The 9890-nt window shown below is 42.6% G+C and overlaps 6 protein-coding genes across 6 annotated transcripts; 3 read left to right on the top strand and 3 right to left on the bottom strand.

The window, feature by feature from the left end:
• Positions 1 to 945, bottom strand: K450DRAFT_194813 (uncharacterized protein; the record flags this gene model as incomplete). Its single annotated transcript, XM_051584485.1, has 4 exons — positions 780 to 945; positions 646 to 688; positions 409 to 575; positions 1 to 323 (listed from the first exon to the last, which is right to left on the bottom strand). Coding segments are annotated over exons 1-4 (657 nt in total), but the record flags the coding sequence as incomplete, so codon positions are not given.
• A 114-nt stretch (positions 946 to 1059) lies between these two features.
• Positions 1060 to 2443, top strand: K450DRAFT_263890 (uncharacterized protein). Its single transcript, XM_051592721.1, has 5 exons — positions 1060 to 1340; positions 1413 to 1541; positions 1613 to 1736; positions 1811 to 2045; positions 2134 to 2443. The coding sequence occupies exons 1-5, from the start codon at positions 1098 to 1100 to the stop codon at positions 2294 to 2296; spliced, it is 894 nt and encodes a 297-aa protein (XP_051439988.1). The 5' UTR covers positions 1060 to 1097; the 3' UTR covers positions 2297 to 2443.
• Positions 2444 to 2589: 146 nt separating this feature from the next.
• K450DRAFT_181488 (uncharacterized protein) lies at positions 2590 to 5548 on the bottom strand (the record flags this gene model as incomplete). Its single annotated transcript, XM_051584370.1, has 4 exons — positions 2590 to 3002; positions 3080 to 4467; positions 4542 to 5226; positions 5293 to 5548. The coding sequence occupies 4 exons, from the start codon at positions 5546 to 5548 to the stop codon at positions 2590 to 2592; spliced, it is 2742 nt and encodes a 913-aa protein (XP_051439987.1).
• A 1253-nt stretch (positions 5549 to 6801) lies between these two features.
• On the top strand, positions 6802 to 7203 carry K450DRAFT_263883 (uncharacterized protein). Its single transcript, XM_051592720.1, has one exon. The coding sequence runs from the start codon at positions 6976 to 6978 to the stop codon at positions 7135 to 7137; it is 162 nt and encodes a 53-aa protein (XP_051439986.1). The 5' UTR covers positions 6802 to 6975; the 3' UTR covers positions 7138 to 7203.
• A 768-nt stretch (positions 7204 to 7971) lies between these two features.
• On the top strand, positions 7972 to 8982 carry K450DRAFT_263878 (uncharacterized protein). The gene is made up of 4 exons (XM_051592719.1): positions 7972 to 8399; positions 8464 to 8508; positions 8567 to 8893; positions 8962 to 8982. The coding sequence occupies exons 1-3, from the start codon at positions 8117 to 8119 to the stop codon at positions 8749 to 8751; spliced, it is 513 nt and encodes a 170-aa protein (XP_051439985.1). The 5' UTR covers positions 7972 to 8116; the 3' UTR covers positions 8752 to 8893; positions 8962 to 8982.
• On the bottom strand, positions 8881 to 9449 carry K450DRAFT_263874 (uncharacterized protein). Its single transcript, XM_051592718.1, has one exon. The coding sequence runs from the start codon at positions 9420 to 9422 to the stop codon at positions 9192 to 9194; it is 231 nt and encodes a 76-aa protein (XP_051439984.1). The 5' UTR covers positions 9423 to 9449; the 3' UTR covers positions 8881 to 9191.
• Positions 9450 to 9890: the final 441 nt, after the last annotated feature.

Below are 9890 nucleotides of genomic sequence, written 5' to 3'. Positions count from 1 at the left end.
CTTGGCGATGTTGTTAATCAATTCTTGAATCAAGACAGTCTTGCCGACACCGGCACCACCGAAAAGACCAATCTTACCACCACGAGCGTAGGGGGCAAGAAGATCGACGACCTTGATACCAGTCTCGAGAATTTCGGGAGTGGGAGATTGGTCAACGAATTCGGGAGCCTCAGCGTGAATGGGGAGGAACTTCTTGGCCTTGATGGGACCACGCTCATCGATGGGCTCACCAATGACGTTGATGATACGGCCAAGGACTTCCTTACCGACGGGAATGGTGATGGGAGCACCAGTGTCAACGACCTTTTGGCCACGGACAAGACCTGAAATGAAAAGTAGAGGAGATGATGAGCACTGGCTTTTCAAACTAATTAATTAGTTCGCGCGTGGTTACCCCAAGTTACTTACCCTCAGTACCGTCCATAGCAATGGTACGGACAGTGTTCTCACCAAGATGCTGAGCAACTTCGAGGACGAGACGGCCACCAGCGCTGTCTTGAACTTCGAGAGCGTTCAAGATAGCGGGAAGAGTATCTTGCTCAAACTGAACATCAACGACGGCACCAATGACGGAACTATTGAATGGACGTGATGAGTCGGTTGCACTGCATATAAGTAGGAAATGTTAATAACAATAACACTTACCGAATCTCACCAGTGGAGTGGGTCTCGGTGGCATAGTTGCGAACTGCAAGTTAAAAAAAATAAATTGGAATGTCAGCATTGTCCTGACAATGGGTAAATGTGTAACTTGGTGGCAAATTGGTTTTAGTTCGTACCCTTCAAAGAGGTTTGGACACCGAGGGGCTTAGCAACAGCCTTGGCGAGGAAGTTGTAGTTGGCGCGTTGAACGCGGAGGGCGTTGAAAGACGACTTTCCAACGGCACGAGAGATGAAAGACATATCGTCAGAGAGAGAAGGAAATTCCACGGACAAGCCAAAGACAGGGTCGAACAAAACAATCCTGTTGTTGACGTCACGCAAATTTTCGCTTCCCTCCTTTCTCCAGTCACGTCTGGATGGAAAGCAAGCCACCCAATGAAAACCTCTCAGACTCAGCTCAGCTGCGACACTACTAGCAACACCTCTCTATTCTTATGCCGCCAAAACGAAAAGCTGCCAAGGCTACCAAAAAGGTGTCCGAAGAAGTACAGGATGCAGCACCAATAGAGAAAAAGGCCCGCGTCGAGGAGGATCCTCAGGATGAAGCCGTTGCAAATACAGTTGACGATACACCAGCGGAACCATCCGTAGACCAGTCCGATTCCAATGCAGATCAACCGGCTTCTTCGGCCATGGCTGCACGATTTAAAAAGTTGCAAGAACTTAAGCGACGAAGGGTAAGCGGCTTGTCCTTTATGAGGGACTACCTCTAGTTTACTGGTAATTAACTTGTATTGATTACTTTCCAGGCAACCGAAGTAGAGGAGGGTAATCGCCGTGACAGAAACTTAGAATTTCAACGCAGCAAAGAAAATCCTCGACTTGAAAAGCGATCTGAACGTAAAAGAGAGGAAGCACAGAAACTTTTGGAGAAGCAGGTTAGTAGCTCAAGCTCCAGATTTTCGCGTTGAAGCAGGACGACAATAGCTAACTGGGTATATGTGATTAGGAAGCGCAAGAGCGAGGAGAAGATTACGAACGAAAACAGTTTTGGAAGTACTCTGCGGAAAGTGTGGATGCATGGGGGAGAAAGACTGCCAAGAAGGCTAAGAATGCTGAAACTGGCTTTGCCGGTAAGTTATCAAGATCCGTTGGCAAGTACAATAACCGCACGCCCTACTGAACTTTCTTGTTTTCAATGACTCAGATTACACACAAGCTGCACACAAAAAGTATAAAAAACTGATAGCAGAACTCAAACCTGATATGGCGGCATACTACGAGAAGAAAGCAGAGGCATTTGAGAGAGCACTTCGAAATGGGGAAGACTTGTCGGAAGATAGCTTCTTCAACCGGGACGCAAATAATTTGGACTATGCTACAATCGACACGCAACCACAAAAGGAGGCTATAGACCGACTTGTTGCAGACGTTGATAAACAGTAAGTGGACATTTCAGTAGTATAGCGACGGTGTGGCTCTATGCATGATTCTGTCACATTCGAGCAAGACTAACACATTACATATTAGACAACGTAAACGTATGACTAGATCGCGTGATCGTGAACAGATTGCCGATGATATCTCATGGATTAACGAGAAGAATCGCAAGTTCAACCAAAAGATTTCCAGGTTCTACGACAAATACACAAAGGAAATCCGAGAGAATTTGGAAAGAGGTACAGCTTTATAAACACCATTCAGTTCATACAACTCCTTACTACTTTAGCACCTGCCTTGTACTTCTTTTCTCCTTCCTCTGCCTTTGCATTTTTACATAATACACACTGTGCCATTTTTCACACCAATCGGTGCCATTCAGTATGAAGATTCCCAGGGCATGAAGTTACAATATAAATATGATGATAAAAGAAAGGATATAAGGATGGATGATTTCATTTTGATTACGTATACATATTTCTACACTATGTTTACACATCTTTCTTTTCCATTCTATTACACTGCTTGCAAATCCTTAAAGGTGCATTAAAGATTTTGGAAAGCCTTTGCGATTTGCACTACTCTGGCAGCTTTAGCCACGCGACCCCAGTTATGTTGGGCATTTTCACGGCGACGGCGACTAAGCTCTCTTTGGCGAACACGGGCACGACGACCAGGAGTTGGCCATAATTTGGCAGTGAGCTCAAAGCTCCATGACCTGAGAATCCAAACCTTGACAAAGTCCAGCAGCATAAAGGTTACAAGACTGATGCCCAATATCGCCAAGCCCCAGGCCCAGCTGATGGCTCCAACATTGACGCTTTCTCCAAACACGCCAAATATCGAAAATATAAGGGCAATAACCTGTGTACCGAGAATAACCGCTGTGAAGACGATGGAAGGTCTATTGCGCCACCAGTAATCTGCTATTCTTGTAGAGAAGATCACAAAGTGTGGAGCTACATCAAAATAAATCAATACTTGCATTTATGCTTACACATCATTGTAATCCTGGTTAAAGTGTATGCCATCTCACCTGAAGATATGTGTAGATACATGATGGTTGAAAGTTGCTGGCTGGTAACTTGCATTACGTCTCTGGCAATGTAAAAGTGGCCAAAGGAGAACAATGAGAGGATGGAGGCAAGCACACATGATAAGAAGATAAGCTGGCCCAATCTCCATTTGTCCGGTTGTGGCGATATAACAGCATTATCAACAGCTATGACAAGGGTTGCAGCATCGTTCAAGACACAGATAAGAATGAGCAAGATGGCAGGCATTTGCCAATCCTCTGCGATGGTGATGATAAAAAAAAATATGAGGAAGTGGATAGTGGATGTAATTCTGTACAAGGCGTAGGATCTCAGTCGTTGGAAAATAGCTCTGGAGGTCTTGATACCGTCGATAATGGTCGACAATCCAGGGGCAAGTAAAACAATATCGGCCGCTGATCGCGCGGCATCGGTACAACCTTGAACAGCTATACCAACATTGGCCTTTTTGAGAGCGGGTGCGTCATTGACACCATCACCAGTCATGGCTACTAAGAGTCCTCTGGATTGCAATAATTCGACTACTCGATACTTGTGTTCAGGGATAACTTCTGCGAATCCATCAGCGCGAATACAATTTTCGACTAACTCTTCTTCTGATTTTGCATTATCCACCAAATGATTGGCATCCAGAATGACTCTTCCAAGACCAAGCCGTCCAGCAACTTCTTTGGCGATGATAGTTTGATCGCCAGTAATCATTTTAACCGAAACTCCATGTCGTAAACATTCTGCAATGGTGTCGGCAGAGTCGGGTCGAGGTGGATCTAACAGTGATATTAAGCCAACCATTTTCCATTCCGATGTTCCAGGCAGAGTACGTGCGACGCCTAAAGCTCGAAGCCCTCTTGTGGCAAATCGAGCAATAGCATCTTCATAAGCAGCATTATCTCCATCGACTAAGCCAATAATGACTTGCGGTGCACCTTTACAAACTTGATATGAAGTATGCAAATCCAAATTGGTTACAGTAGCTTGTGTCATCTTGGACGAAGGATTAAAAGGAATAAAATTGGTAATCTTGTAACCAGGAACCCCGTGGTGACTACCAGGGTTGGCTTTCAGAGCAGGGACGGTGCTTTCTGCAGCTTCACGGACGGCCTTTTCAATCGGGTCGTTGGTTCCGGGCTCCGATGCAAGATAAGCGTCCAATAGCAAGCTGTCAGTTGTCTCTCCGGGCGAAAGGTAAGGCTCATCAAATGTGAGCTCATTGAGCGTGAGAGTACCGGTTTTGTCAGAGCAGAGAACGGAAACAGAAGCGAACTCTTCTACTGCCGTTAATCGCTTTACAATAACTTGTCGCGAGGCCAATTGCTTGGCACCAACAGCCATAGTCACGGACATGACGGTGGGCAACCCGACAGGAATACTATGCAAAAGGTTCGATGACACCGTTAGTAAAAGAAAATAGCTTCTCTTTAGGTTGTAAAGGTTTTTTCTTACGCTGCCACTGTCAAAACGATTATTTCTTCCAAAGTATTCAAGATATCTTGACCAGTAACGGTCCCGGTTCTTATTTTGGTATCCACAACGTCAACAATGAAAATGATGAGCACAAGGATGATGGTCAAGAAGATGAGAAAGTTTCCTATTTGGCCAATGATTTGTTGAAAGTGACCAGATTCGGTGGTGATAGAAATCAAGCTTGCTGCACGTCCAATAAAGGTATTGGCTCCCGTCTTGGTGACAACTGCAAGCTGTTGACCTTGTTTGATGATAGAACTCGAGTATACGCTGTCTCCTGCTCCCTTATCTGCTGGTAACGATTCACCAGTCAACGAACTTTGGTCGACTTGAAGGTTGAGACTGGTTGGCTCTCCGGTAGCATCAATTCCAAGCAAACGAGCATCAGCTGGAACAATATCACCAAGTCTCATAACGATAACATCACCAGGAACCAAATCTCTTGCATCGACCTCAATTAATTGACCACCCCGTATACATCTAGTATGAAGTGCTAGCGTGCTTTTGAGGGCATCCAAAGCCGATTCTGCTTTTGCCTCTTCACTGAAACCGATGATCGCGTTGATAATAAGTAGTCCCAGTAGAATGCCAAAGTTAACCCAGTCTCTCGTAACTGCAGTTAAAATGATACTGATCTCTATAAGATATGCAATAGTCCCCATAACTATAGATAGAAGTTAGGCTTTGGTGATACGAGGATAAGCGCCTGCCAAGGACAGATCAAACTTACAAAAGGACAAGAAGTGCAAAAATCTATTACGCTTCTTTTCTATGATTTCGTTCCTTCCAAATTGCTTTTGTCTCTCTAGCACAGCTTGATAGTCCAATCCTTGTCTCGGGTCAGTCTGAAGTAGTCGCTCGAGGTCGGGCGGGATATCGTCCGGGGACTGGATATTTGAGTTCGTTCGCGATGGAGGTGTAGTTGGAGTTGTGAGGGTCAAAGGGGTGTATTCTTCATCACGAGGTGTAATGAAGAATGAATTCATCTCATCCGCCTCCGAAAGTTGCTTGTAGGACATCATGGCGAATGACAAAGGAAAGCCAAGCAAAACGAGAAGCGACCTGCACAGGCACAGCCCGGAGCAGCAAAAATTACTGACCCGGCCCTGAACGTGACTGTATTCGCTGCTTCGGGATTGGCAGACGCCTCAGTGCCACAGCCTCAACAACTTTAAAAAGGGGATTTTGGTGTTTACGAAAGATTTATTTTTAAAAACAAAGATATATTTGCGACCATCTGGCGTTTCAAACCTTCAATGCCTTTGGAAATTTGAGTCATAAAACAACTTTAGAAGCACTAGAACGTTAACATCAAACACCGTTTGCAAAAATTTCCTTGCTATCATTTTGCTCGAATTACGCTGTGTAAGTCATGGCAAACTCTTTGCGTATGAGTAGCAGCAAGCTTGATAACAATAAAATACTCATTATTACCAAAACAAGGAGAAAGTGTACGGTCTACCCTTACAGATCGAATTTATGGTATAGCTAAAGGATAAATATGCCTAATGGGCTTGTTGTGCCATATGCTCAAACATGCCAATGCAACGGAAGTTATACTTGACTGCTGACATGAGATTCTCGCCGCAGAATGTCGAATTCATGCCGTTTATTCAATTAGAAACAGATTGGAAGCACACACATCCATCCCTGTTTGCTCTATGGAAACCACAACCTATATTTGCATTGTTTCATCTCATCTATAATTTTTAGGTCACTCACAACTACACCGTCCCAATCGTTGCAGGCTCATAAAGCTTTAACACCAGCTTACTCTACACCAAGTAAAGGCGAGTAAATGAAATAACGTTTGGTATGGCCAATTTCATTGTGGTTTATTGCCTTTGTAGCGGCCAATGTTTGATACAAAGCTTTCTTGTTCATGGAAATATCGCATGATTAGCTAAGCATCACAAGAATGTTGTAATTCTTTTTGGGGGTGGTCTGTTTAGACTCTTGCCTGAGAGCTTATTTTGAATAGCATAGTTTGCGACGTATCGTTTGATTTGTTTGATTGGTTGTAAATGGCTGCCAATTGATCTTGTATTAAGTTGAATACATGGTGCTTATTTCTTTGGAGGCATTAGTTACCTCAGTGTAGCGACCAAGGATTTCATATAGGTTGGCTTCACGAATTATATAATCAAGCCACAGAAATATAGAATTAGCGAGAATAACTATGGTTCGGTATGGTCCTTTTTTGGTATGACAGTGAGTGTTGTAATCACAAAGTAACGATGCCAATGCCAAGGGCCAAGTTGTCGGCGGCGATTAAAATGTAGCCGAGCATGTTGGCATAGGCGCCAGTACTGTGCACTTGGCGGACGAGAACCACTATATAATGGCTATAGCCATCTACCTTTGAGATAGCATTCCATCCATCGAAAACAAATCTTATTCACTTAAAAGCAACATGCCTTTCTTCAAGCACTCTTCAAAATCCTCTGCAAGCTCTACATCAGTTGGTTCTGCCTCTTCCACCAAGACTGCAAGCACAACGCAAGCAAAGAAAATCGCTCCTCATGTCTTGTTTCCCACTTACCCGATGCAACACAGCCAAATCAATCGCATGTAATGCCAATGAAAAATTCCAAAAGCGGCCCTCCTCTCAGCCTTTATGTATTTTAGAAAGATGTACAATATCCCCAATAAAATAATCAACATATGAATCATATCACACTTCAGGCACCAACTCGTTGCTTGGTAATGCTTTTATACTTTATTATATGATACGTTCTCAGTTATATAACTCTTTTCTGCTATTTCATATCACGTAGCCATAATGAAAGGTGACTGCATCTATTGGAAAAGATGATCTCTAAAGTATGTGGTGTTGTTTTTGCAACCCATGCACAAGAGAATTCAAACTATTATATGAACATGTCACTGTTCATATCAACCCCATCTAGCGGTCATCGGGCTGCTGAAGCAAATAATCAATTAACTTTTAACTCGCAAAAACAAGTAGAGACCAACTTTGTAATGGCCACATCACTTTTTCATGTATTTGCAGTTGGTGTGGTCAGCGCCAAAGACTACCAAAGCGGTGCAAATTATACGTTCAATAAAGGGTAAAGAAAATCGCAAAAATTTATTACAACTGTAATTTTAAATGAAGCTTTGTCTTTTCTTTTGCTTTTTCACAGCTTGAAAGGCGGGAGCATCATGAATTTGACAGTTATCCTCCTGTTACCTGGCCCATAGCAAGGTCGCTCGCCGTGAAGTTTTCATACTCCGCCTTCCGGAGCTGAAAATTCAAAGAGGTTCATGCAAACTATGCACACCTGTTGACCATCATGCTTTACTCCATGGTGAGGTCATTGCGGGCCTTAAATGCTAAAATAAAACATCTATAACAAACCGTTTATCCATCCTCAAAGTCATATCGGTAGGCTAATATAGGGGAGGAGGAAGCTCGAGGACTTAAACTTTTTAAAAATTGTTTTTAAAGGTGCTACCAAGTTACCCTCTCAGGTACACACTATACAAGGCCCTACAAACCGCCAAAACCGCTTCCTCCTCCCGAAAAAAGGCTCAAAACCACCCTTCACTGCATGAGCTTTCCAGAGAATGAGTCAAGCCTACCACTTCATTCAACTTATTTTGGTCACAACCCCCTCAATAACGGCCATCTCAAGTGGACCCTGAACATCACACAAAACCACAAATCAGGGCTATGCAAGGATTTTCCGGTCAACTTTTACGTTCATACCCCCCAAGAACAGAGCAAAGTTGCCAAGGCCACCCATTATTCAAAGGCATACATCGTGAAATTTCGATGCCTACCAAACGTAACTTTCTGGTCGACTTTCCACGTTCACATCCCCAAGAACAAAAGTAAGTTATTAAGAAAGTTCTTTCATTATAGACATATACCGTGAAATCTAACAAACGTCCAAAGTCCATTTCAGAAGCGATATACGTAGCCAACTATCCCAAAATGTCTCTACAAACACCCTAAACCAGAGACCTAACAGTTGGCGAAACACGCGCGCATCTATCAACTAATCATCAATCATTACACAAACATTCAAAATTCTACTTCAGAACTTGTGTATGTGGCAATCAACCAAAAAATGACTCTACAATGACCCCATACAAGAGTCCCAACATTCGGCCAAATCATGCACGTACAATCAAACAAAACACTCAAATACACCAAACAAAAGTTCTATTCAGAAACCGTTAAGCGTAGTCAGTTCCACCAAAACCGTCCCTGCAATTACCTTAAAAACGACTAAACAGCCCACTAAATACGCAAATGTAAACGGTCAAAGATGTATTTCATTACATCAAGTATATGGATTTGCTGATTATATATCGCAATCATCGTAAGATCCTATTAGTCGACTGGACATAGTGTTGATGATCAGCTACTAATACCGTCTTTGGACAATAGATACAAGGCTTGGCTCTTTTCAAAACGGGAGAGAAAAAAATGAAGACGAGAATTGTAATTAGAGTAGAAAACTTAGTATAGAAAGTAGCTAGATAAATAACGATTTAAGAGAAGAAGAGAAAGAAAAAAAAAATGAACAAAAAGATAAAAGAACAAAAGATACAAGAACTAAAGATTAAAAAAAAAAAAAGAACAAAAGACAAAGAGAAAAAAAATTGGATGAGAAAATGTCAGTGATAAAAAAAAAGAAAAGAAGACAAAGAGGGGAGAGTAACAGTTGATGATAAAAAAAAACCAATAGAACAAAATGGGAGAGTAAACTGATGGCGAAAAAACGAAAGGGAGAGTAAAACGAGAGGCGAAAAACGAAAGAGTAAATTGATGGCGAAAAAATGGGAGAGCAAAACGAGAGGCGAAAAATGGGAGAGTAAAACGAGAGGCGAAAATCGGGAGAGAATCATTGAGCGACGATACCTTCAAACTTTCAATACCATTATTAACAATCAATTCATACTTGTATTATTCAAAGCAAATGCTTTACAAATGAAATGAAAGACCTTTGGTTGCCCCACCTACTTGGTCATACTGATGACTACCGAATTGCCCTATTCACATGGTAGTCATCACAACAACACTACAGGCATTTGCGACACACTTGGCTGGCTTCATACCAGTTAATCATATCATAATGTGTCATTCCAAAGCAAATGCCTTTAAACATGGAATGAGTGACTTTGGTCCCCCAAACCTTGGTCCGCTGTGATGGCTGCCATAATTCCCTCTTCACATGGTAGTCATCACATCATTCAAGTCATTTTGCGAGAGACAGTTGGCTTTTGGTACCGCCTAATCGACATCATATGTGCACACATATAAAATAAAATCATCGACAAGTCAAACCACCACCCCCTTCGACCGTTTGACCCCAC

This window comes from Umbelopsis ramanniana (assembly GCF_025399195.1).
Source record: "Umbelopsis ramanniana AG unplaced genomic scaffold K450scaffold_124, whole genome shotgun sequence".
NCBI lineage: Eukaryota > Fungi > Mucoromycota > Umbelopsidomycetes > Umbelopsidales > Umbelopsidaceae > Umbelopsis > Umbelopsis ramanniana.
Note: the sequence above shows the minus strand (reverse complement) of the source record. Positions and strands in the feature narration are given on the sequence as shown.

Coding starts and splice junctions, on each gene's coding strand:
- K450DRAFT_263890 (XM_051592721.1), top strand. CDS start 1,098: ATGCCGCCAAAACGAAAAGCTGCCAAGGCTACCAAAAAGGTGTCCGAA. Junction 1,737..1,810: donor TGCTGAAACTGGCTTTGCCG/GTAAGTTATCAA, acceptor TCAATGACTCAG/ATTACACACAAGCTGCACAC. Junction 2,046..2,133: donor GTTGCAGACGTTGATAAACA/GTAAGTGGACAT, acceptor ATTACATATTAG/ACAACGTAAACGTATGACTA.
- K450DRAFT_263883 (XM_051592720.1), top strand. CDS start 6,976: ATGCCTTTCTTCAAGCACTCTTCAAAATCCTCTGCAAGCTCTACATCA.
- K450DRAFT_263878 (XM_051592719.1), top strand. CDS start 8,117: ATGAGCTTTCCAGAGAATGAGTCAAGCCTACCACTTCATTCAACTTAT. Junction 8,400..8,463: donor TCACATCCCCAAGAACAAAA/GTAAGTTATTAA, acceptor AAACGTCCAAAG/TCCATTTCAGAAGCGATATA. Junction 8,509..8,566: donor CCAACTATCCCAAAATGTCT/CTACAAACACCC, acceptor CGCATCTATCAA/CTAATCATCAATCATTACAC.
- K450DRAFT_263874 (XM_051592718.1), bottom strand. CDS start 9,422: ATGATTCTCTCCCGATTTTCGCCTCTCGTTTTACTCTCCCATTTTTCG.